The 27,270-nt window shown below is 40.2% G+C and overlaps 2 protein-coding genes across 2 annotated transcripts; one reads left to right on the top strand and one right to left on the bottom strand.

Moving 5' to 3' along the window:
- The first annotated feature begins 149 nt into the window (after positions 1-149).
- rps25 (ribosomal protein S25) lies at positions 150-6,889 on the top strand. The gene is made up of 5 exons (XM_039764241.1): positions 150-255; positions 1,913-2,008; positions 3,752-3,935; positions 6,598-6,696; positions 6,814-6,889. The coding sequence occupies exons 1-4, from the start codon at positions 253-255 to the stop codon at positions 6,690-6,692; spliced, it is 378 nt and encodes a 125-aa protein (XP_039620175.1). The 5' UTR covers positions 150-252; the 3' UTR covers positions 6,693-6,696; positions 6,814-6,889.
- On the bottom strand, positions 6,867-25,606 carry cenatac (centrosomal AT-AC splicing factor). Its single transcript, XM_039764240.1, has 12 exons — positions 25,459-25,606; positions 21,189-21,397; positions 19,402-19,568; positions 19,031-19,129; positions 18,862-18,928; positions 15,838-15,900; positions 15,343-15,410; positions 12,523-12,649; positions 8,909-8,939; positions 7,681-7,773; positions 7,349-7,481; positions 6,867-7,142 (listed from the first exon to the last, which is right to left on the bottom strand). The coding sequence occupies exons 2-12, from the start codon at positions 21,303-21,305 to the stop codon at positions 7,022-7,024; spliced, it is 1,086 nt and encodes a 361-aa protein (XP_039620174.1). The 5' UTR covers positions 21,306-21,397; positions 25,459-25,606; the 3' UTR covers positions 6,867-7,021.
- Positions 25,607-27,270: the final 1,664 nt, after the last annotated feature.

The following is a 27,270-nucleotide window of genomic DNA, read 5'->3' as shown; positions in this document are numbered from 1 at the left end:
CCCTAGAGACCCTGTTCAGAATAAAGCAGGTTTTGAAGATAGATGGAAGAATGGATAAATAGTAGGATTATATTTGTCGGACAGCTACATAAAAAGACTACATTTCCCTTCGACGCGTTCAGGCCCCATTCGGGACATGCGCAATACGGCCGCTGTATCTGATTGGTGGAGACTCCGAGTCCTCGGGTTCTCAAAGCTACAGGCAAAGGGGCGCTTCTTCCTTTCTGTCCGACATCTTGAAACTGTAGGAACATGGTGAGTAGATTTTTGCTATTTAAAAGGGACAAAACCAATTACTTATATGTTAAGAACCCGTTTTATCATGACAGGTGCTCATTAGAATATAACCGGTAGTTGGATACTGAAGTTGGAATTTAAGTGCTTTTCTTCTTGACTAAAAAATGTAAAAAAGTGCTGAACGTGTTGGAAGGGGCCTGTCGAGTCCGGCGCGTGTAGCGTGGCCTGAACGAGAGAAGGCATACCTGCTTGCTTTATGGCTAGATTGCCAGGGCTATGACAATTAAATGTGAACTTCAAGTAAATCAATTTCCATTTTTTTTTAAGGTTGGCCTTACGGGGTACAGGACCCTAGAAAAAAATGGTTTGTTGCCACAGTTAGCGAGTATGAGAAATTCCTGATACGTGTTACAGAAATACAAATTCTACCTTCCATTTTTCTCTTCCCAGTATTTCTGGGAATTTCTGTGTTTTGCCATGAGGTCATCGCATACATTTTTTGTACTGTTAGAACCAGTTCTACGTCTAGTGCAGCTAATATGTTATCGGATAAAACAATGACTAGAAAAACCGTCAGTCTGGTAGTTATATTTAAAGCTGTTAGGAAATTAATCGGATTGCATTTAAAGTTATCAACTGGAGGTAACTTGTTTTGTGTGTTTACAGACCGTGAACCCAACCGCACATGCAGCTTGGTTTTAGTTTAAGTTACCTTTGTTCCTTGTCCCATTGCAAACGAATTAAACAGTAAACCTACAGCATGTCTTTTTTTTTTTTTTTTTTAGGTTTTCTAACTCGCCCGAAAGATTCTGACCCGAGTAGTTTAACAACACCAGTATTAGAATTATAGATGATTTTGTACACTGCGGTGCATTCATGTAAATTAGACTAAATAGACTTTATTAATCCCGTGGGAAAATTCAGATGGGTACAGCAGCAGAAACATAAAAATAAAAGGATGCAGACTCACAGAACAAATAACCAATCAATCAATCAGTTGATAAATAAATGTATTAATAAATACATGCAACTTTTTCAGAATAAACTTGATAAGTACATTGGGAGGAAACCTTAAATTACCCAATAACAAAAGGTAAAGCACCTTGGTGTTGAAAATTAGTAATTGTATTCTGGGGCTGTTGGTGCATCTTTGTAGAAATATCACGTACACTACTTGTTTAAAATTTGCTAAGGTATTTTCAGGATGTCTCCCAGTGGCTTTGTGGATTTTCATTTATGCCACTTCCAGTACAGTAGGTTTGTTCACATCAAACTTGGCTCCAAGTAAGTGATAGATGGGAACCCCAGTTCCCTTTTGATTCTGTGTGCAGCCTGATGCTGGTTTATGCTGGTTCTTGCGACCCAATTTAGATTTTGTAGTTTTGGTGATGGAGGTATGATTAATCAAATCTAGTTTGGTTAGGTACTGCATAGAGAATTTAAGTCTGCATTCTAATGTGTGAGTGAATTGTTTTAAAAGTGTACAGCAAAAAGTGACGCGCTCTTTAATCTACACATAAATGCATGCGGTAAACTGCACAAGAGCAAAATGACATTTGGACTCGAGTAAATTGTCTGATTATGAGCATTTCGGTTTCTGAAGTGGAAAGTTTTTTTAGGCTTTTGGTATCTTCATGTATGCTTTATTATTATTATTTCTCTTCTCATTACTTAGCCTCCCAAGGATGATAAGAAGAAGAAAGACTCTGGCAAGGCTGCCAAGAAAGATAAGGACCCAGTAAACAAGTCCGGAGGCAAAGCCAAAAAGAAGGTAAGAAGCGTGTTTCCACATTCTTGCTACATATGTAAAGAAGTTGAATTTAAGGGGATGAAAATTTAATTTTCTTAGAGTTAAATAGCTTCTGTACCAGATGGTTTTATTTTTTATATGTACTATTCTGTATGCAGTATTTAATTAGTGTTGTGTTGCAGGTCAAATTGACCCATTTTAAAGTTAAAAAAAATCTAAAAAAAATAAATTTTCAGCATGAAACTTCTGCTTCTACACTTAAGTGCCATCAACATATAAAATGAAAATGGTTATTTCACATAATTGAAACCCCTACATGTTTATATTACATAGATACTGTTCAGGTCAATTTGACCCAGCAGTGCAGGTTAAGGGGGTCAGAAGTGTCTTAATACTGTTTTGTTTCTTTGAAACTGAGAGACATATTTCAACCCAAACGTGCATAAACACACACCCTCTCCCTATTTTATTGACCTCATCAGTAAAGTGCTAGAATAAAAGTGTTATGACTTTTGACAGCAACCTTTTATGTTACCGTGGGCAAACTCTACCCGCATTGAGTGGACACTCAGCAGGAGAGGAGCAAATCCTATAACAATTCTCTGCAAGGAAGTCCTACCAACATTACACAATGCAGCTACATATGATACATTGTCCCATATTTACAAAATGAGCAGCAGAAGTAAACAGGTGGCAGCCCTGGTGGCTCTGGAAATCACTCTTTGATCATGACAGTGAAATAGAGGAGGATGTGTCTGAAGATAAGGAGTATCTTGAGGTCAATTATGGGTCTGATTATGAACCAGATGAGGAAACTGCTATTCATATTCCTCCAAGCAAGACATTCACATCACAAAACGGTGAAATACAGTGGTCTTCATCCCTAAATATAAGTCAGGCAAAACTGTGTGCAGAAAACATTAAAGACCGTGCCAGGGCCCACTAGGATGGCAGTGACTCGTGTGACAGACATCAAGTCAGCTTTTGAGCTGGTCATGCCCAACTCAATACAGAAAATCTTTCTCGGAAATTAATAATCTAGAGGGAAGGCATGTTTTGGGGGAGATGGGGAAGAAGCTGGATAAAATGCATTTACAGGTGTATTGGCTATCTTAAATAGTCCCTAGTGTGTGCTTGGTGTGTGTGTGTGTGTGTGTGCGCGCGCCCCCTGTGGTGGCGCTTTGCCTGGGATTTGTTCCTGCCTTGAGCCCTGTGCTGGCTGAGATTGGCTCTGGCAGACCCCCGTGACCCTGTGTTAGGATATAGCAGGTTGGAGGATGACTATTAGACATTCATCTAATTATTTTAGGTGGCTATTAAGTGAGTTTAGTTCGCCCATCTGTTCAGGTTGTGGATTGGTAATGTTCTGAAATCTGATAGTTCTGGTTTGGATTGGCCCAAAGCTCTTTACCCAATAGGAGAGTGAGTATAGGGTGTGATGGGCCAAAGATTGTAATGGCTTTATGCTTTACTAAAAAAAAAGGAGTAATCTTATGGTGAAGAGGAAGTGGGACACACATACAACTCTCTAGTTGCTGCTCATCCTAGATTAATCTTTTAAAATTGTTTACAAGACATTTGAACTTTCTGCCCAGAAGAGAATAGTTATATGTGTTGCTTTTCTGGGAGATGAACTTGGGCATGTTTCTCGTAATCGCCATTGTAATCCCAATATCTTGTGCTGTTTGTTTTGTTGTCATAATTTTGGATAACTCTTAACAAGTTTCTTTTCTCTCTTTCTATTTCTTGCTTAATGACAAGTAGAAGTGGTCCAAGGGGAAGGTGAGGGATAAGTTGAATAACTTAGTCCTCTTTGACAAAGCAACCTATGATAAACTCTACAAGGAAGTTCCCAACTACAAACTCATCACACCTGCTGTGGTGTCAGAAAGGCTGAAGATCAGAGGGTCTCTAGCCAGAGCTGCACTTCTGGAACTGCTCAACAAAGGTATTGTCACTTGGAAGCTATTATTTTTGTGTGTGTTGTTTCATGGTGTCATTTGCTTGGTTTGGATGTGGATAATAAACAGATGTACTTGGAGATTTCTGAAGCTCTTGCCTATTTCACATTTATAATGTGTGTGTGTGTTTTTGTTTCTTTCTTTAACCCAAAAATATGATGAATGGTAGTAAGTCTTGCAAGAGACTGAAATACAAGTTCAAGGTGCTATGAAGAAGTACATGGGTGCATGCTGGATAATTGTGGATTTTTATAGGAAACGGACCAGTCATATGAGCAAATTCTGGTCAACAAATCTTAGGAATATTGATGTGGCATAGTAACATTTTCTTAAATTTTCTGGGTTGGCTTTCATTTATGTATTGTCGTTGAAAGAGAGAGAACGAATGTAAGGCTTCAATGACTAACCTAACTTTGCATATTCTCAGTACTTGTCTAGTAGCAGTCATTTACAAAATGTCTGAAGTGGATTTGTGTTGAGGTTGGAAGTGTTTTCTGTCCCAAGTACAGAAAAGTGTGCCAACCTAGCATGAAATGTAGCAGTTTGCTATCTTGGTCACATCTGTTTTCAATGGTAATATTGAAGCTGTGGGGAGTGTGGCACTTAGTATGGTATACCAAGAGAGAGATGCAGCAGTACGCAATTTTGTGCTTCTTGCCGCCCAATTCAAACCAGTATTTTGTGTTCATTAAGATTACATTGTGTAAAGTAATTAAAATATAAAAATGGAAATACTGTACATTGTAGGCAGCATTGCTACTTAAATGCACTGTGCTTAGTTTAGAGTCCCGCAGTATTGCAAGGGGTGTTTTTTCATGTGTAAGCTGTTTCAACCCAGAAACTTTCCAGGTACCCCACTTGTGGGAATGAGTGCAGAAACAGGATTTTAGACCCCAGAACAAAGTACAGTGCCTATTAGCTAACTAAACTGTTTGATAGGCTGATTGGTCTCCTCTTCTTTTTCCTATTTTCAAGTAAAACTTCCAACAATGGGCAGAAATTTAGGTCATAATGCCACTTTGATGCCGAAGCATGAAGCAAACCAATTTAATGATACTCTTCCTACTCTTTCTGGCAGCTTAAGCCAATGTTGCAGTATGTGATTTCTAGTCGGAGGGGATGTCAAACTTGACAGCAGCGGTTGCTGATCTTGTCAGTTAAGACTAGAAATCGTGGGGGATGTTGCATTACTGTGCAGCAAGTTTCCAGCTCAGTTTCTCATTTCCAAAGTACTACGAGCATGACCCTTTGTCTTAGTACCTGACTGAGTCAGAGAATTTTATTTGTAAAGGGTTTATAGGTACGACCAGTTCAGTTGTAATTTCTGCCCCCACCCCGCCTCTCTATTCTTTCATGGTATGTAAAACAGAATACATCAGACAGAAGAACCCAGTCTCTTTGCTGTTTGAGGTCCAAAATGACCTTGTCCCTTACCATTGCATATTTATTGTACTTCTCGGTGAGCGCTAGTTAGTTGTCTTCTGTCATGCACACAGAGCCTTTCATTACCTTTTTGATTTTAGTTGGGACAAGTTGCAGACTGGATAGACTGAATCACTAGGTATGTCAGATTACACAACTGGAAGTCATGGAAACATGCCATGAATACCCCTCTCTAAAATTAAGCAAAATTAATGACTGAAAAATAACTGGAAAAGTTACGGAATGAGACCTGGATTTTATTTTGTAGGGCTTCTGAAACATTTAAATCTTTTGAATTCAATGTAGCATTCACCAGTACAACAAATGTGATAAATGTGTGTTTGTAGAAGTACTATGGCATCAGCTGTGGTGTAGTCTGTGATGGTAAGTGCTTTGGGATAGGACAGTTAATGCCCAATCCTCGTGTAAATGGTCTTGGGGAGCCATTACACCCAAATACTCAACGTCTGTTTTAATTTCAAATGGACCACCACAATGACCTTTCAGACATTCAGAAACATAAGGACATTTTTCAGTAAGGGTTACTTTTTCATAATAATTGGGAAATGGTTTCTGAATGTAAAATCAAATCCAAGATGTTTTCTATGCAGTCAGTGCTACATTTTTTGAGGACTCGTGTTTCAAAAAGTGTATGTTTAAAATGAGTAATGGCAATTCATGTGGTATTTTGTTTCTTTTATGGTGTCAAGTAAGCATTTTTCATTTACTGAAAAGAATGTCAATGAATTTAGTGTGGTACAACCCTACATTTGTTCTCATGTGAGAAAGCTGTCTGCTTTTCATAACATATTTGGAGGACATATCTAGCTTCTGTGCTGTTCCTGTTTAATTTACAATTTCACACAAGTTCCCTCAGTCATTTATTCAACGATCAGTAACTTGATCTATGTCTGAACCAGTGTCATAATAGTAAATTATACTTGCTATGTAAGAAACTGAAGTGTCATTACTGTGAAAATGTAGAGTTTGGTGCTTACAGCCATGATTCTTTGACTCTTGCCCTTTGGAAGGGTCATATTGTGAATTTCCTCATGAGATTAATAAAGTATCTATCTGTTGCCTAGAAAAATCCCATCGATGGCCATGTCAAGCTACAAGATTAGCAGTTTGTCTACCAAGAATATTTTGCTGGGTGAAAAATAAATTGCTGTAATTTTCTTTCCCTACATCTGCCAATATTACAGAAACCCATGTTTTGTCTTGCAGGTATGATCAAGCTGGTCTCAAAACACAGGGCACAGGTTATCTATACCAGAAACACCAAGGGAGGAGATGCACCCGCAGACGAAAAGGAGACATAAGCAGGTGAGGTTTGTAAAGTCAATCAACCATTCAACTGCCCTGGCATTTCAACCTACACGTTGACTTCTGTATCCCGCATCTATCTCTGTAATGGACCTTTTTTGTTCTGTTTCATTACAGATTCTGCAGTTGGTTTCTTGAAGAGTTAAATAAATTTGTAACATATGACTCAATAAAAAGAAAAAACATTTTGTGATTTTATTTGTAAATACTTGTAATAGCAACATTAATTTCCATTAGTGTATCAGGTTAAAAAAAAAAAAAGCGCTGCTTCTGACTGTCGAGGCTGTCACGTGTTGCACAACTGAAAATGTCTTATGAGGCCATCTCAAGAATTGTGAGATGAATCCCATGGCTCCTGCTTTGGTTTCTTTCTTTCCTTACATGGATCATCTTTCTTTCTCTTCTGCCCAGACTTGTTTGTTCCTTCTTCTGCTCGGAACTGATGTCTGGGGTGGAGAGAAAAAGAAGCCAGTAGTATTAGTCCTGGCTTATTTTTTTGAGTTGCATATAAATGTTGACAGAGGCACCTGGCTCTCACTTCTGCACATTCATAGGCCATTGAGCTTTTGAAAATCAACTCATTCCTTTCATCTAAGTAGAAAACCCAATTAAATTCCTTGTAAATATGCTAAATTCCAAGCCAGTTGCTTACCGAGACTGCCAACGCCGGCCACTGTTCCACACCCTACCAAAGGAGGGCAGCCAGCCTGCATCAGTCTGGGAAGCATGATCAAAATTAGCTCCAACACGGTTAGGAGGAAGTTTCCGAAGCTTTTCTAGTTCCTCTGGGAAAGAAAAAAGGACAGGTGAACAAGTTTGTCAAGACTATCCCAGTAAGCAAGATAAACCTTTAACTGCTGTCTCCCCACAGATGCCTTAAAGGTATAAGGAGGAGTACATTTTAGGCTGGAGTTTCTGTTATTGTAATGAAGTGTACACTTAAGGCACAAACTTGGTACAAGGTCTGAATTAAACCATACTGACTATGTTTGACAAATTCTTCATGAGATGGTCCGATCTGTTTTACATCACTACTTCCCTCTTCAGGATCATCCATAAGCCAGGGTGGGGTGGCACCTGCAAAAGGGCATGAGGTTTTTAATCCAATATTAGGAAGATGGCTTACTTACAATTTGACAGCAAAAACCTGTTTGTACTGACATCAGCTCTCACGTTGTACACATGGACAAGCTTAGCCAAAGGACAACAGCAGTTGTACCACAAAGATTTTAACAAAGTGTGTAAAGCACTACACATCTTAAAATACAAATGCTTGCTCCTAGTATTTAAGAAGAATTGTGTTCACAAGAATCATGGACATGTCAATCGCTTCAGGTGTTTTTGATCTGGCACCACCTCATATGATAAAACCTCGACATATGATAAACCAATTGACTTGTCCTGATGTCTAGAGAGTCAAATCCCCCTAATTTTTAGTCAATGCAGATATTACATTCTTGTGTTAAAGTAAACCAATAGCATAAAAAGATCAGACTGGAAGTTGTGCAGGTCACATTAACCAACCCCAGGGGTCTACTCCTTTTCACAAAACTGGGGAGATGGGGATTGGTGACCTAGGCATGTGGAGTGTTTTATGTGATTGAGGTATATTTTTGATATTGGATTCTGGACCAGTGGCCCTGGCCCTCTAAGAGCCATTCGCAGAAGGTTTAAACGGTGTCATTAACATCTTTAACCATGTGGGTATCAGTTTAAACAATTTCTAGGTCACCGATTACAAATATGTAATTTCTGATCCTTGCCTGGACACAGAGCTGTGTTCATCCTCCAGTAAAGACATTTCTATTACAATTGAGGATATTTAGACTGTAAGCATTTAAACTGGAGCACCCATTTTAACAGGTTTGAATATCTGATGCAACTTTTATTACGTACTTCTACTTCCAAGCAAATCTTATTAATATGCTGAAGTAGGACAGCTTACACTAATTTGGACTTTCTTTTGTAATCCACGTTTAGTGGGAACCAACTAGTGTGAATTTTTTTTTTTTTTTAATAGAAGCAATTAACATTCCATACAATCAAGTCAAACTTAAAACTACTAAAATTTGTTCTGATATTTACAACTTATTGTTCAACAAAGCACTGGATTATGCATCTCTTATATAAACATCAATGTTTATAGCAATTCTACAGTTAATTAAAATCTAACTAAAGTTAGCATAGTGGGCCAAGAAAAATAGTCTGTTACCTGAATGAATATTTCCTCCTCCAGAAGCATCCTAAAGGAATACAAAACACATTGTAAAACAAATATACAGAGTAAGAAGCACAAGTAAAGGGTCAGGGAGTTAATACGTGTTATTTTTGTTAATGCTGTAGCATACAGATATAGACCAGAGGTGGCGAACTCCAGGCCTGGAGGGCCGCAGTGGCTGCAGGTTTTCATTCTCACCCTTTTCCTAATCGGTGACAAGTTTTCACTGCTAATTAACTTTTCCCCATCACCTTAAAAGCCCTGTTAGAAGAGTTCAGCCATCTGAATTGATTCCTTTCTTTATTAAATGACAGCCAAGCAGAAATGAGACATGAAACAAGCCAACAGATGACCAGCTAAACTGGGACTTCAAACTCCAACCAATTTCACTCCACTCACTTTCTTAATGAGAAGCCAATTCTTGCTGCTAATTAAACCTGTTATTTAATTCCATGGCTTGTTGCTGCTCTCATTCTGCCACAGCACACATTTCAAAAACTTGTTTTTCTGTTCTTTCTAAGACCACCGTCAAAATGTTTTTGTGACCTGAGAGATCAACCTTACCAAGACCATCACCTCTCTTTAATTTCAGATATTGCGTGATGGGCACAGGTGGTGGCTTGTTTTGTGTCTCCATTATTGCTTGGCTGCTAATTAAAGATAAAGAAACAACTTTGGGGCCTGAGTCAAGTTAATTAAAAGTAGTAATCAGCAGCAAAAACTGGTCACTAATTAAGAAGATGGTAAGAACGAAACCCTGCAGCCATTCGGCACTCGAGGCCTGGAGTTTGCCACTCCTGTTATAGACAATTGGGTGCTTCCAGAATTGTGGCTCCCTCAGTTTGTGGAAGGCACCTTTCTGTCCCAGCCTGATTGTGCCCTTGTGCAAAAAACAAAGACAGGATGGGACTTGAGTGACGGGCTAAGAGCTCTAATCTCAACCCTACGGAGTATTTTTGGGAAGAACTGGAATGTCGACTGCAAGTCAAGTCTTCTCATCCAACATCGGTACCTGACCTCACAAATGTTCTTTTCCCACAGACACACTCATATTTTGTGGGGAAAAAGAGAGGAGGCTGTTCTAGCTGTGAAGGAGGAACCATTTCCATATTAATACCCACTGGTTCAAGGATGGGATATTCAACAAGCTCACAAAGGTGTGATGGTCACGTGTTCCCAAACTTTTGGTCATACAATTGAGATACATACTGAACCAGTAAAACTCAAATAAAAGAGCACTTTTTTTTTTTTTAAGACAGGTTTAACACAATACAGGAGAGGTTCGAGGTAATAGTCAATCCCCCTTATGGTGGCAGCATTGTGTGTAAATTCTCTATCAAAGCTGCTTTTGCTATACTTCATTATTGTGTTACCTTTATTCTTCCCTGATAATCATTCAGACACACTTGTGTAGTGACTGTTGTCAGTTGGTCCACATACAGGCATCATTCTTTACCATTAAACATTTACTTTAGTTGATTCATTTGGGAAGCGTCCCATCATCCTCCATCATCCACTCTTAAAAATTCTGTTTTTTCAATGGGGCTTTATGAGTCTTTGCTGGGTTGTGTGGTTCCTTGTTGAACTTCTGATTGATTAAGCAACATTTAATTCTGGGAAAACTTCCTTGCATATGAAGTTGGTGCTTTGAAAAACTTCCCAATATGTAAAGAAAAATATATGGGGAAAAAATCTGCAATGTATGGAAGGTTAAGAAAACCTGGACTTAGCATGTGTTCTTGTGTGCAAGCAGAGTCCTTTTAAAATCACAACCCATTGGTATTTAACACATTTCTTACCATCTACATTGGGTATAGAAAAGAATCCCCCCCGAAATATTCCCATTTTTTTGCTTTACAGCCTTAAATGAAAACACAAACCAATATTTTCCAGCTTTACTTACTCAATGCAATCGGTAACATCCAAGTGAAAGATATCACAGCTACAGTTCAAAAGAATTAAAAAAAAAAAATAAAAAATACTAAGATTAATAAAGGATCCCCAAAACCCCACCCCCCAAACACAAACAGGTGTAAAGTGCCCACCATTCCCACTGCAGACCCTGGTTACTGGCTGTGCTCAATTGTAATCAGTGTAATTAGTGAAGCTGTTCCTGGTCCATTCATTCCCTTGCTTGGTAGTGCAGCTGACAGCAAACAACGGACTATGGGTGGCCAGCCACCTTCAAAAGATCTCAGGGATAGAGTTGTGGACAGAGATAAGGCAGGAGATGGAGACAAAAAAAATCTCAAAGGCTTTATCAATCCCAAGGAGCTCAGTAAAGTCCATAATAAAGAAGTGCCAAGTGTTTGGTACTCCTAGGACCCTCCCTGGATCCGTTCAAACTGGCCGTCCCTCCAAACTGGATAGAAGAGCAAGGAGGAAACTGGTAAGAGAGGCTACCAAGAGGATTTTATGGCAAAGAGTGGTCATTGTGTGAATGTGACAGCAAGCACTCCACAACTGTGGCTTGTTTGGGAGGGTCGCAAGGAAAAAGCAACTTCTCGAAAAAGGCCACATTAAGGCTCGTTTGACCTTTCCCAGAATGCACCTTGAAGATTCTGATGCCAAGTGGAAAAAGGTCTTATGGTCAGATGTAACCAAAATCAAACTATTTGGCCTCAATACCAAACGGTCCACCAATGCAGCTCACCATCCACAACACAGCACACCTACAGTAAATCATGGAGGTGGAAGCATCCTGTTGTCGGGGTGTTTCTCTGCCACAGGGCGTGGGGCTCTCATTAGGGTAGAAGGAAAAATGGAGTAAAATACCGTCAAATTCTCGAGAAAAACCTGCTACCCTCTGCCAGAAAACTGAAGATGGGCAGACCTTTCAACATGACAACGACCCGAAGCACACAGCAAAATGGACTACACAGTGGCTATAGGAGAAAAAAGTGAATGTCCTCATGTGGCCGAGTCAGAGCCCAGACATGAATCACAATGAAAATCTGTGGAAAGATTTGAAGATAGCAGGCCAGCAACACTCACCATCCAATGTGACCGAACTTGAACATTTAAACTGTAAAGAAGAGTGAGGGGCAAATATCTAGAGGTGCAAAGGTGATACAGAAGAATCCCAACACACTCAAGGCTGTTGTTAAAGCAAAAGGTGGTTCAACAAAATGACATGGGTGATCCTTTAAAAACAAGACCTACTGAGATTAATAATTTGTTATTTTTCTGAACTGTAGCTGTGATATCTTTCACTTGGATGTTAGACTTTGCATTGAGTAAATAAAGCTGGGAAGAAATATTTTTGTGTGTTTTCATTTAAGACTGTAAAGTAAAAAAAAAAAATCTCGAATTCTTTTCTATACCCACTGTATTCATAGTCATTCACTGATGGAGCCAGTTGCAGATATAATAACTAAAAGGTTCTTCATGTGGATCAGTCTTTTGGGACCAAGTTTCCCCATGGCAATGTTGTGAAGAGCCGCTCTAGCACCTTAATTTTTTAAAGAGTGTAATTACACAACAGCTCATTACTGATAACACACAGCAGGAAAGGCACACAATTTGCTGTCCTTTCTAGCTGCTTAACTGCACACTGCTGTGAGTATATTCCTCAAACAGGGCACTCCTGCATCTGTCAGAGCTCTTACCTGATGGCCAATGAACGTTAAAGGGTGAGTAACATCTTCCCAACTGGCTTCTTCCAAGTGATACAACGTTGTATCCCGTGTGTCCTCCTCTACCACCTGTCCTATATAACCACAGGAGAAGGCCGAGCTGAAGAAGAGAAATTTGACATTTTGAGTTGTCATTTGAATTTCCTGGAGTTGCTCACACTATGGACTCAATCCTGGAATTTGAATGAGTCATGCAACCTACCAGTGAGTGCTACAGAAATATTTAAATTGAAATACAAATAACTTTCTATGCTTTGTTTTAATGTCTAGAGTGATTGAAATAATAAGGTAGATTTCTTTGAGCACCTAGTGCAGCCAGAGTTTTGCCATTATCTCTGTGCTGCGAGGTTTATTAAGGCTGAGGGTGTGAGCTCCACTTAACAGTAGGAACAGTACGTAAAGAAGGTATTCTTGGCTGATAAATGGCCTATAGTCAAGAGTGCCGAGTCTTTGTATGTTTAAATTTATTCTTGTAGACCAAGAGTAATATTTAGGTCTGAGATATCATTAAAATATCGTATGTTGTTCGTGCCGATAAGAAGTCTCTTAAAGTTCTGTGTGACAGGCTGTGTTATTCCTAAAGCACTTGTGTGGTTTAAAGTGCTAGAGATTAACCTGTGTGTGTGTGTGTGTGTGCACGTGCGTGTCATTCATGGGGCACTGTTGTGGTTAGGGTCTGTGTGTATGTGTATAGCTATGTATGTGTGTGTTCATTTTAAAATGCAACAGTAGACCAAATCGATAATGAACCTGACGAGAACACTCATCCTTGAGGGAAAACAGGTAAAGGGTAAGTAAAGGAAAATACTACGATAATACACCGCCCCTTCTTTGAGCGGCGCCTTAATGAGGCATTGGATTGGTTAACAAATGTGACACTCTGAGCCGTCTATCCTTTTTTTTTTTTTTTTGCAGCCTATGCACCACGATTGTGGAATTTTTTGCCTTACTACGTTAAGGATCCCCCTTCAGTTGATCTGTTTAAAACTAGACTCAGACTTCATTTTTATCCTTTAGCTTTTTCGGATCTTCACTGATACTGGAAATCCTACCCACCTAAGTTTGTGGTTTGTTTCACTCTACTGTTACATATTTTTATTTTGCTGCTTGTTAGTTCTGTCTTTCGCTTATTGTGTGGTCCATGTAAAGCATTTTGGTTACAGTATTGCTGATGTTGTCTTCAATGTGCTGTACAAATAAGTTGACATTCCCACCCACTTTTAAGCAAAATTCACCCCCGGTATGTCTGGCTTCTGAAAGACTAGGCGTGGACAGACCGCCACTTTCTTTCCTACAGGGTTAGCAGGCTGAAGGAGACGTCCCAAAAGAGGACCACACCGTGTCAGTAATCTATCATTGATTGGTAAGTGACATTAGCCAGGGTGTGCGAGGCTCCATGTGTATTTAGATTATTCTCGGGGATCAAGATGCATCAGCCATTAGCATCAAAGTTATATCTGAGAACAAAGGCTGACACGCTCCAACGTTGTTCTCAAGGGCCAAGGTAGCCTTTAGTTCATGGTTATAGAAAATATGATTATTTATTAATCCATGAAGGAAAATTTAGGTGTTCTAGCAGCTCACAGCAAAACTAAAACAAGTACAGCATGTATCTCTTTGCGTAAAGATCGCATTAGTGAAAACAAATGGAAATTACTTGGTGAAATAACGGAACAGAGGAAAGAGACTGCATAGTATTTGAGGATGTCTGTGGGGAGAAGAGTGACGAGGCAGTGAGACAAAGAGTAGGACAGCTGCTATACAGGCTTTTAAATGTTCGAAGCGCCACACGAGATGCAGATCACTCAGCACAGCAGCAGCAAACCAGCAGCTGATTGAGCAAAGAGGAGGTAAAAAAACAATTTGTTTGCCATTGTATCACCATTTAAGAGGGGGTTTCGGAGGAGTGAGTGCATCTCTTTGGGGTGCGTTCAGCCCCCCTCTTCACCATGGTGCGTAGCTAAGGCAGGGGCGGAGGCGGAGCTTAGTTGGCAAACGAAGCGAGTAGGGGGCAAAGCCCCCTAGTAGATTAAATAACTAAACACCTAATAAAATATATAAAATGAAACAGATAACAAAAGCAATAAAATACCAAAAATAGTGATGTATTACCAATCCACATTAATAAATGCAGTGTCACAGTATTATAATACATACATTATAATAACGCGATACATTGGATGACCAGTAACCCCAGATAAAGTGTCTAGTGATGGATAAAGTACCAGTAATTACAGAGTCTGGTATCCCACAATTACAATTTGTGAAACAATCCAGTAAAGGATACACAAATTAAAGCCCAGGGTGTATAGTCTGATAGCAGCAGGAAGAAAAGACCTGCGAAAAACAAGCCCCCCCAATGCCCTCTTATATCTGGGGGCAAAGGCCGACCCACGTTCACGTTATGTGTTAAGGTTACTCTCAGGGTCCCAGGTGTATCAGGCTTTGGTGCCAAGCTTATACCTGGGGACGTGTGTGTGTTGTTCATGTGAAGTTCTCAGGAGTGACAGGCTGTGTAGGCTTCACTTCTAACCAATCCTGAAATCCGCAGTGCCTCCGAGTTTATTAAGCTTATGGTGTGAACGCAGGGCAACACATAAAGAACTTAAGCTACACTAACCCTGCTATAAATACCAAAGCCAACAACAAACATACAAAAACATGTAACAAAACGGCAAATAAATAGAAAAAGTGAACATAAATCGCAGCCAGCATAGATCACGTGTGTCACATTGTCACAATCAAAAGGTGAAAAAGCAGATAATACAAGCCAGTACACCCCCTATATCTCACCTGCTGTTGCCAGGCTCCTGGGATCCACACTCGGGCTCTCCGCAGACAGCTCCTGCCGCAATCTCAGGCTGGGTTTGATTCAGGAAAAGTAAACACGGCTTTTCTTTTTACATTCAGATGATGTGATCAGATTACAAACAATGGCTTTCTTAACACAACACCCAATTAAACCTGACCGACCCACCCACCCCAGCAGTCTATATTGCAGGTTTCTCCTTCACCAAGTCATAAAAAGCACCCAGTTATCACATTTTTTACAGTAACATTGCATTATAGCCTTGAACCTAATCTTTTTTGAGAAGTGTAATATTTTTTTTTAATAATTCATGATGCACCATGCAGGCATTAAGCATTCACAGAGCTAACTGCATTAACATGAAATGAGATTTTTTGTTCCACAGCCTCAATGGGTAGATGACAGACATGGGAGAATCACTAACTACTGGATCAGCTTGATATGTGGATACAGTACTGGTGCATCCTGGGAAAACCAACCTCAATGGAGGACTGCAAGATTTCCAGACGTCTTTGCTCTACCTCGCGGATATGGGCAGCTTGCTGTGAGACAAAGAGAGGCGGGTTGAGAAAAATCAAAACAAGCAAGGATGTCAAAGCTCAACAGTATATACTTCATTAGCAAAGTTCAGCAGCACGGAAAAGAGGCAGCCAAAAGCCTAATTTTCAATTTTGTCTTATTTCACATAATTATTAACAATAATGAATAATGTCACATTGTGGATTATTGTTATTAATTATGTCACATTATCTAGTCATTGGGTATGTCACACTTGTTGACTAAAGTTACTCATCTCAAAACCAGACAAAGTCAACTTACCAAATTAAAAATTGCAGGGAATGTCAAATTCAGTGACCTTCCAGCACAGTCATACTTGCCCCTTTTTGTGACAACCAATGATGTGCTGACTGATAAAAATTAAACAGGTACACAAGGATCAACCACAATCTCTGCCCTTTGTTTTTCTTCCATTCTCCCATTGATGCCGAGAGGAAATAAAAAGCTAAAATTGCCGTTATCCATTCAGGAGCTCACTAGCACAACGTAACTAAAGCTTAATAATTTAAATTTTTATGCTGTAAACAGTGGAGATGGGCAGAGAGACTCCTGTAGACCACTGCAGCAACATTCATGTCTCTGGTGACTTATTAAGTCAGTAGATGGATTGGGGCTGCATGGGGAGGGTCATGAAGTCGCTGTGGTGCTCCCGATATTTCCACAAAAGGACGAAGATCCAAGTCTTTACAGTTCTGGAGCCTCATGTATAAACGGTGCGTATGCACAGAAATGTTGCGTTAGAACGTTTCCACGTTCAAATCATGATGTATAAAACCTAAACTTGGCGTAAAGCCACGCACATTTCCACGGCAGCTCATACCCTGGCGTACGCAAGTTCTGTGCTCGGTGTTGCAGACTGGCGGCACCCAGCGTCAAAGCAGTGCTACTGTTCCAGTGTGGTTACCCTTTCTTTTTAAGATCCACATCCCTGACGTGGCTTTATCGTATACACTGAAACTAACCGCATATTGTTTATTAGTTTAATTAACCTGTAACAATATAATGGTCCAGAGAACAGCCAAAGTATTCTAAATACCATAGCTGCTTTAGCGTTGTTACTCTCACTGCACCTTCCTTTTTCTTCTTACACCTGCTCCCTTTTTCCATATTACTCTCACTGCACCACTCGGAGTATTTATATCACTGTATCCGAGTGGGGAATCACAGATCTACAGAAGCTGAGAAGCTATCGGGATACAGCATCAAGCACACGCTGCCTCAGCCATGCTGTCTACTGAACTGCACTCATATGACAAACGCTTCAGAGCCTTTCCTGTATGGACCTCGTGGTTCAGAAACAGTTTCATCCCAGGAACTCTAAACGCACTCAATCAGTCCATCAAGTGCTCCTTGTAGAACTGTCTGTACTTATAAGTACAATCACCTCACTGTAAACTTGCGATATAGTTATAATATTGCACAACCTGAGCCACTTTATAAAGCGCGTATTTACATACGATGACGATATCATTTTTAAGATGAAATGCAGCAAAATATGTTTATTATATTATACAGATAAAACTTTAACTTCATTTAAGTAATCTATACAGTATTGTTAATAATTAAACATGTGAGGACACGATGCCGCAGCGCTAGTGAGGAGCTGGCGCTCTGTTCACGGATTGTTCCTGCTTCACGCTGTATTCTTTCTTCTAAACACGTACTACGAAGATATTTCAATGTTCCTTAAAAGTTTTGAAGAATTGGCGTTCTAAGCTTACAGATGGCTTAACGTCAACTACAGAGCTGATTGTGTGATGATTGGGTATTTGGAGAAAGAAAAGGAAAGACAAAGCGAGCAGAGGGGGAACCGCCTAGTTTAAACAAATTTCAAGCACACAGACCCTCCCTCCCCACTGCTTCGTTACCATGATGATGAAAATGATGGTATTGGCTCAGTTCTGACCTCTGACTCACTTAATGCCACTCCATATCTTACTACTCCTGCCAGGGCCAGCTGTGGAAACATGGAAACAAATCTGCCACTGTGCTTGGAAGTCAGTCCGACAGTCACCATGCCTCCCTAGAGGATGCGATGTCCGAGTTTAAAGCGCAAATTAGGTGGGTTAACCGTCTCACTTAGTAACACAATTGTGCATTGTGAGGCTCTTTGCTAATTAGTGTGTCACATTACTGACTATGATATTGCACTGTGTAATGCACACAAAGGGATATTTGACACAAACCACTCAGAATATTAAGTGCATCATTACACCTGCCAGAGCTGCTGTTGTACAAAAATGAAAACCAAGGTGGCTTTGTGCAAAGTGCAAGTTGCTTTGGCAATCAGTTCATGTCCACCGCATCTGTAGCTGTGGGTGACTGGAACCATGAAGCAAAAACACGGCTGTCCCTCTGCAACCATCAACTCCTTAGATGACACTGAGCAAGTAACTTCATTTGACAGCAATCTACTTCTAAGAGTGCTAAAATAAAAGTGTGTTTGAATTAGCAGTGTGAGCGAGTGCGTTAGACTAATTGCCAATTCCAAATTGACTCAGAGTTCAGTGTAGGTGCTAAGATGTTAAGACACTGAAGTACAGCACTTTTGAACTGGTATACATTATTAATCCCTAATGGGAAACAGTCATTTCATATGACCTTTGGGGTCAGGGTGCAGGGTCAGTAACGTCTCTGGAGCAATTTTTAGGCTAAGAGCCTTGCTCAAGAAGATGGATCCCTTCTGGTAGTACCGGTAACTTCCCAACTTACCAGCACAGATCCTTAGCCACAGAGCCGCCACAAACAAAGACTCTTTCACTTTGGGATACTGAATGCCCTGCTTTACCTCCCTGCATTCACCTGTTAAAATACGGAAGCAACTGTTCCACTGTTCTTTGCTTCATTTGGAAGTTCACCAGCTTTAGAAAAGTAGAAAAGGTTCAACATTCAAGCGTGACTTGTAAATCGTTTTCAAAAAGTAAAACATACTGTTCATTACTGACCTGTTTTATGTACTCATCTTCTTTCTCCTCATATGAATCCAGGGCTTTAGCAACTTCACTTTTGAATCTTTAAAAGATTATATTCACAATTTCTTAAATGCAGACCAAGTTTCTACACAGGGCAGACTGGTACAGACAAACGTGAAGGTGACAATTTTGTCAGACTTACTTTTCAATCTCTTCTTCGCTAACAAGAAATTTCGATTTCAGTTTCTGATCTGCATTACATTCCCACCAGAACGCTCCCGTTTTCTTTTTATGTTCGGCACTACAAATAGAAAAGCAAGCCTTTAAAAGGTTTTTTTTTTTTTAAAGATGGTGTTGAGAAACAGTTTATAAACTTACACAGCAGGTCTCGACATTAAAAAATATCAAAGAGAGACGCACAAGGATTTAAAAATGTGCGTGTGCGAGTGTGGAATTTAAAAGGAGGATACCACCCGCTCAAATTCAAGTAACCCCAACTTCGTAATTCACCTCAGAATATCGGATGTTCTTGGATGAACTTGTTGTGCAACCCAACTGGTGACATTTGCTTACCTGGCCATATGCTCCAACAGACCTCCATGAAGGACAGTGACATTGTTATTGGTCATGTGCTTTAGAACTTCCTGCTGACAGCAGTGACACCACATGTTGACCAAGTGCTTCGTACCATCATATTTGACTACTGCAGGATTCTTAATCGTCTTGCGGGCCTCCTTTACCTGTAAATTTTAAAGAGAATTTGTAAAATATTTCTTTACACAATTCCCATGGTAGTTATTACTCTTTGACTATTCAGAGTGTTTTACTTCCATGTTTTTAGTACACAGTTCTCCAGCAAGGATTAAAAAAATAAATAAAAAACAGGGGCACACACCTCTCATTATTTAGAGCAAACATTGTTACGTACATATCCATCTAAACACAACAGTGTAACCCAAATTTGGGTCACGGTGGGCAAAACTGGACACAAGGCAGGAACCATTCATTGTCTATCGCAAGGACTATGCATCCATTCTAAACATAGGATGTGGAAGGAAAACCAGACAAACTAAAACTGAAATCACGTGTAAACTCTGATAAATTATTATTCCACTAGCATATCTTACTATTATTTTTTTCATCTTTTGTCACACATGTGTGAGTGGGAGGAAGCTAAAGGGCCAGAGTAGTTGTAATACCAGCACTGACCACGGGGGGGTGGCAGAGTGTACAGACCGTCTTTCTCAGTTACTTGCAGACCATTCCCGGGAAATCCTGCCAGGTTCTAACACCCTCGATGATGTCACTTTCCAGTCCGGCCCCCAGAAATGACGTCACTTCCGGTCCCCCCCAGGATGTTGCTTCCAGTTCTGTCACTTCCTGAATGGGCCTTTAAATCCACCATCTTTACTATATGTGATCAGTTCTGTTTTGGACTCAGTCTTGTCAACAACTATTTTAAAAATGTCTACATTTGCAGCCAGGACACATTATATTGGTGGCTGCCCCAAACCTTCGTGATGTCTGGTGTGTTTATTTGTGATACTTTATATACAGTATTTGCATAAAAACAGTTTAAAATATACATATACAGTACACTATTCTGTACACACACATGCACAGTATTAAAGGTCAAATGTATTTAAATATTTATAAAGCACTTTAGATTGCAGATAACTTATGAAATGAGTTAGCAGAGTGTACGGACTGTCTTTCTCAGTTACTTGCAAACCATTCCCGGGAAATCCCGCCAGGTTCCAGCACCCTCAATGACGTCCCTTTCAGTCCCTACGACACTACTTCCGGATCAAGCCACAGAGATGATGTGTCACATCTTAATCTCCATTTTCTTCACCGCTCATGGCCTAAAGAGTATATGCTCAGGCCTACCAAAAAGCTTGTTCAGCTTTGCCGATTCACACTTCCATGGACATGGATTAGACTACCATGCTGGTCAATGTCTCTGCCAAGTCAGGACATTTTCCCCCTCTGGGTGTCTATGAGCTTTTTTTACAGGTACTCCATATTCTTCCCATATCCCAAAGATGCAAATTTAATTTTAACCATTAGCTTGAAACTGATGCAAAATGAGCAAGTGAAGGTGTACACCACCCTAAGACACTTTGGTGGCCCACCCTTGGTTGACTCCTACCTTTCAGGTTATCTTACTATGCCAATGACGACATCACAAAATAAATAAAGTATTCAGATCATCAATTGGATGTCATATAAAAATAAACAGAACAGACCTGAATAGGACAAGAAAAAAATGTATCTGCTGTTGGTATTTTTCTTTTGTTTGCACTTGATTTGTTAAGCACAATTGATTTAAGAGCACTACGGGACTAGCTGGCCCTCACCTTCTCGTAGAACTTGGCCAATATTCTCTTCAGCCGCTCCTGATGCGTCTTCCCAAATATGTGGCCCTTCCCTTCAAAGAAGGTCTGCCTGCAGACTTGGCAATAGAATCCCACCATTACTTCAACTTCTACGTCAGAGTCCTAGTCACTGGATGAAATCTTTACCTCATTCTTGGCCTCAGTTCGAAAAAAACAAGCAAGGAAATGACCTGGACAGCAAAACAAAGATTAAAAACGTTTAGGAACAAGCAGGAAACAAGACAGCAAAATAACAGACTGCTTGCATTGGATATCATTACGTTGATAACAATTAGCATTAGATTTACAATAAGTAAGTGATACTCCTTCAGGCTGAAATTCTTATCACTCATTCATTCATTAATTTCTAAACCCGCTTACTTTGATGCAATCCTATCAGTGTCAGACATAATGTAGCAATGAACTCTGGATGAGAAAAGAGTCCACCACAGCACAAGGCCATGCACAAATCACGCTGGGTCAATTTAATTAATTTAAAACCAGAGAACTCAAGACAACCCAGATAATCACAAGGAGAACACACTAACCCAGGGAGACTGTGGCTGGGCAAGAAAAGGACAACTGGAGTCTGGAGCTCCTCCTTGATACTGGACATATTTAAAGCAGAACTACTAAAAATTGTGCTATCCACTAAAGAAACGTCAGTTTACCTAAAAGGACAAGTTCATTATTTTTCCAAGTCAAAATTACTTCTTCACAAACATCTTACATATAAATGTCTACGCGTGGAAGTGTATGTGTCTGCCCAGCCCGGAAGTGAGAGGTGGAGTCAGGCCAAGAGCTCCGCCTCCGAGGTAACACAAAACTCGCTTAGCCGCTAATAACACAAGCGAGGCGAGCACATCAGAAAAACAAAACCTCCGAAGAAGATAAAGTCGCTTGGCCGCTAACATCGGCAATACGGTATCCCTTTTCCTCCCGCCGCTAATACACCAGCGATGCGTGAGCATGTTGGCAAAGTGAATCCTCCTAGGACAGAGATGCCCAGAGTAGACTAGTTCATTTCAATTACTGGACATCTCTACTTTTCATTTTTTTCCCCTGACAATTTCAATAGTTTTTAGGACCTACACAGCTAGTACTATATATGTAAAAACAGACTTCAAAGGTTAATTGCGTTCTATAAAATAAAAAAAAAATGTTTTGCTTAGATCTGTTCAAAATGATAAAATAACATTTTACAATAAGCATTTATATGAAGGAGGAAAAGAACATTTTCCATTCTTTATTTTCTATAGCATTATTTATTATTATGATTATTATTATTATTATTATAGCAGACTATACTTTCTGAGAAGGTTGGCATCCTTCAACATCTGCAGTAAGATGCTGCAGATGTTTTACCAGACGGTTGTGGCGAGTGCCCTCTTCTACGCGGTGGTGTGCTGGGGTGGCAGCATAAAGAAGAGGGACACCTCATGCCTGGACAAACTGGTGAGGAAGGCAGGCTTTATTGTAGGCACGGAGCTGGACAGTTTGACATCCATGGCAGAGCGATGGGCGCTAAGCAGGCTCCTGTCAATCATGAAGAATCCACTGCATCCACTGAACAGGATCATCTCCAGACAGAGGAGCAGCTTCAGCGACAGACTGCTGTCACCGTCCTGCTCCACTGACAGACTGAGGAGATCGTTCCTCCCCTACACTATGCGACTCTTCAATTCCACCCGGGGGAGTAAATGCTAACATGATTTAAAGTTAATATCTGCTTTTTTATTTTTTTCATTTTTATTACTATTTAATTTAATATTGTTTCTTTGTAGCAGTATACTGCTGCTGCTGGATTATGTGAATTTCCCCTTGGGATTAATAAAGTATATATCTGTTCTTTCTAACTATTTTTGATCTTGCTGTTTGCTCTCCTCTCTTTCTCTCGGTTTTGTTACTTTCCTTTTTCTTTTAAACTTTGATTTTTTTTTTTCTGGCTTTAAAGCTGTGTAAGCCTGTGCTGTAAAAAAAAAAAGCAGAGGTCCTAAAAACTATTGAAACTGTCAGAAAAAAACTGAAACGTAGCGATGTCAGGTAATTGAAAGGAACAACTCTGAGCGTCTCTCTCTCTCCCAGGAGGATTCGTTTTCCGACGTGCTCGCCTCACTTGTATATTAGCGGCGGGAGGAAAAGTAAAAGGGATGCCGCTTTGCCAACGTGCTCGCCTCGCTTGCGTAAGAGTTTCTCTCTTCTGTCGGCGGTTTTACTTTGGCAACAGAGTGGCTCTTTTTTTTTTTTACTTCTGACTCGTTAACTTGGGGCCACCTTCCCCGCTCTCCGAGCTTCGTGCTGTTTTAGCCTCGCACTTCTGGCCGGCCAGCCGGACAGACACAGACACACTCACTTCTACGCGTAGACGTTACGTTTTCTGTTTCCTTGGAGGCGGAGCCCTTTGCCTGACTCCGCCTCTCACTTCCAGGCCGGACAGACACACACAAACACACTTCTACGCGTAGACGTTTATAAATAAGAAGTTCCACTCGACTGCATGCAATGTTATTTTCTTCAAATAAAAAAGAAAAAAAAAAACAACAGATCTCACCCGCTCTGGTACTTTACAGTGCATTCTAAGAAGCACGGAAGAAAATCTTAAAAACTTGCCAAAATACAACCATTTTCCAGACCAAGACAGTTGTCGACCATTAATCCACATCTTGCAATTACACGTGCATTGTAAAATAGCTTATGCAAGTCATTTTTGAACAAAAAATTAAAAAAACAATATTAAAGTATTAGATTTATCCATTTTAAGGGTATTCAATTATAAACAGGAATTTTCATGCTGTGTTCTTATAAAGAGTGCAACGTTGACCTGACTCATTGGACAAACACTCGTATGTGTGAGCTTGTCGTTAGTGCTTGCTGCTCTTTTCTCCCCTTACTGGGCAATGCCCGGTTGGCCGCGGACTCTGGTCTGGTCATGGGCCGGCTGTTTAATGAAATAAATTGTATGTACTGGTTACTGTTTGATATTAAAATTAATTTTCTAAACTACTAAACATTATCTGTCCGGTACTGCGAATTTTACAGTCCTATATAATATACCGTATTACGTCATCAAGTTGTTTTAGTTGTCAGTACACGACGTTGCAGTGAAAAATTTGGTCAAAACTGCCTTTTGCCGATTTCTGTTTCGATGCTGCTACATTTCGGTTTGCATATACATTACTGCAATTTATTTTACCTCATATCTAGTATTTAAATTCTTCGGTACTAATAATTATGTTAGATTATGTATTAAGCATTTTATTGTTCTCTGGTCGTCGGCGTGAGTGATAATTAGTGTTTTTCAGCTGCGATTATTTGTATGATAGAATAAAGTTATAAAGCACAGGATAGGAATTTTTCATATCAGAACGGAACATTTCTAATTTATCGTTAATGGGACATTTAAATCGTGTGAGGTTTTCATTATAACCTCGGTTATAATTTATTCCATTGTAAACGAGCAGCTATATGTTTCTACTGGCACTTGGACATGACATTGACATGTACTCGAATAACGTGTAAGCCGTTTTACGTTTTCTTTTTTCGTTAAATGTTATTTCTAAGCATGTCGTCAAATTTTAAGGTGTGTATAAACAACAGTGTGCAGATTAAGTTTACAACATTTTAGATAGAGTTCATATCATAGGCTCACAGCAAATAGCGAGCCGCGTACTCATCACACATTTTAAGAAAATGACAATGAATATAATGGGCCGAGTGGGTCGGCATCGTCACGTCACTCGTTGAAGGATGCCGGGCCGCTTGTGAGACCCAGTCCGCTCCTGTTAGGGACTTAACAGAGGTAAACTTATTGGTAGGCGTTTCCATTATTCTCTCCACCCAGCTATATTCTGTACCCAAAGCCTGAGAAATACTAGCCGAGTTACCGTACAAACTCCACTTTACCAGCGGCCCGTGCTGCTCGTGCTGAGCTGCAGTTGCGCCCCAGCACTTTCCCATTTCGTTATATTTAAATGCGACTCGCGCGAGCTTTGCAGCTCCTCGACTCACCTCTGTTTGCTATGAAGGATGTCAGCCCTAATGACTTTTACATCGGAATCTCTACATTATTTTTAATTCCAAATCAGCAGCTCTTAATAAGGATTTTTCACTGTTCGTTCAACTGTTCAATTCTCAGGGCACAAATACACAGATTTAACAACGTGAAAAATACGACGATGCAAGGTTGTTACATTAATAGTACGCCAGGTCCTAAAAAATAAAAAAAAGAACTGTATTTTGTAATTGTACTCACACGTCAAGAAGTTCTGCTGTTAATGCTTATTTCTGACCAGCGACATCACCTGCTGTATACAAAAATTGCCTAAAACCGAAGGCTGGCATTAAACACATCTTTTACCAAAACAATTTGACAGAGAAGACCATCGTGCCTTCCTGCGGAAGTAATATCTCCGAAGTCGCTGTACTGTATTATAGAGCCACCTAGTGGATGGAGGATAGTCGCTTAATAGTGGCAAACAGAAACTGAGAAACGTAAACAATGTGTGAAGGAGTATTTCGGACAGAAATAAATAAGCAAATAAGCAAAGCTCTGTGAAATGTGACAATAAAGTGTAAATAACTAAGTTTCACTGAATGTTTTTTGTTACTTATTTCATTTTGTCCGTCCGTTATGAAACCATAACGTTTGTACCATAAAATAACAAAACGTCAGGATTTCCAAGGAAACGTGACAATTAACCCTTGTTAATGACTTATATTGAATGTCAAAGTAATGGATCGCAATGCCCTAATATTTGATTGGCTGAAGAAGTGTGTGAATGCAAAAATCTTATATGTGATTAGTTGAAGTCAGGAATGATTGACGTATGACCACGCCCACTTTGCCATCTGCCGTCAGCTGTGGTGTCAACTCGTAACGTCATTAATTCACAAACGCAAATTCCAACTCCAAGCTGGAAGTGGAAGTAGAACGCTTCCTAAACATGTCCTGCTCAGCAGCAAGGAAATTGCTTATCCTAGTCAGACTTTTAGTGCAATTCCTACGAGTAATTCAGAGACGTTTGATAAATCCATTCTATGTCCAAATGATGTCTTTTTAAGAGTTTGCCAGTTTTCCCAAAACCTTATGCTTGTGTCTGCCTAAACACCGTCTTCTAGCAGCTTCTAGACCAGGGCTGCTCAATGCGTCGATCGCGATCGACCAGTAGATCGCAAAGGTAGTGCAGGTAGATCGCGTTGCATTAAAAAAAAAATGTAAATGTTAGTGTAACAGGTGTCTGGTCACACTTTCAGGTAATCCAACTAGACACCATCCAAATATCCGACTACGCCACCCAGTTTTATTAAGAGACTGGGAACTCCTGAAATTTACTAATGATAGCACACAGGTTTCTTAAATTGGGCGGTGAGTAAACACACAATGAAAGACACAACAGCAATTTCAGGAAGTAACAGTAACTTCTATTACACCAGACAATAATAAGTACATGAAAAAGGTAAATGAACATAAACCAAATCTAACAGTATCATGAAGAAAATTTCTTATCTTAGAAAGGAAAGCCCACAGTCCACACTCTAAAAGTCCATTAAAAACATGAATTGGATGATACAACCTGTAGTGGTGCAAAGTCCTGTTTGTTCTCAGTGTTACCCCAACACTTAATTGCTCAACTGTCCACGGATGCACTCTGTTCACCGGACACTCGTTTCCAAGAGAATCGTGGAATCCCTGTTGGCATCTCTTCGCTGTTCCTTCTTGTCCACTCTGGGCTCCTTGTATTGCTGTGACCTAAGGCACGCCTTATTTCTTGTCTGCCAGCTTTGCTCGGTCCTTTCATGCGGCTTCCCTCTCTCGCTGGACCCACAACCGGCGTCTCCTTGTAGAGCTGTCTCTTCCTCCCTGGGAGTATTGCCGTCCTTGTGCCTCACGTCGTGCCAGCCACGTACCCTTGTCAGCCTGCGAGCCTCTGTGCTCTGTCCGAGTGTCTTGGCAGTGCTCTCAGTGGACTGTCCCTCTTCTTGCCTTCTCCTGGCCAGAGCTTATATCTCCTTCAGTCCCTGCAATTATCAGTTCTGGACAACCAGATTAAACAAGTGGCACAGC

This window comes from Polypterus senegalus, chromosome 9 (assembly GCF_016835505.1).
Source record: "Polypterus senegalus isolate Bchr_013 chromosome 9, ASM1683550v1, whole genome shotgun sequence".
Lineage (NCBI taxonomy): Eukaryota > Metazoa > Chordata > Cladistia > Polypteriformes > Polypteridae > Polypterus > Polypterus senegalus.
Note: the sequence above shows the minus strand (reverse complement) of the source record. Positions and strands in the feature narration are given on the sequence as shown.

Excerpts from the sequence above, each read along its gene's own strand:
- rps25 (XM_039764241.1), top strand. Across the intron at positions 2,009-3,751 it reads GAGGCAAAGCCAAAAAGAAG|AAGTGGTCCAAGGGGAAGGT; the intron begins GTAAGAAGCGTG and ends AATGACAAGTAG. Across the intron at positions 3,936-6,597 it reads TCTGGAACTGCTCAACAAAG|GTATGATCAAGCTGGTCTCA; the intron begins GTATTGTCACTT and ends TTTGTCTTGCAG.
- cenatac (XM_039764240.1), bottom strand. The coding sequence starts at position 21,305 with ATGGTGGGATTCTATTGCCAAGTCTGCAGGCAGACCTTCTTTGAAGGG. Across the intron at positions 15,901-18,861 it reads AAGATGAGTACATAAAACAG|CAAGCTGCCCATATCCGCGA; the intron begins GTCAGTAATGAA and ends TTTGTCTCACAG. Across the intron at positions 7,143-7,348 it reads GGCCGGCGTTGGCAGTCTCG|ACATCAGTTCCGAGCAGAAG; the intron begins GTAAGCAACTGG and ends TCTCCACCCCAG.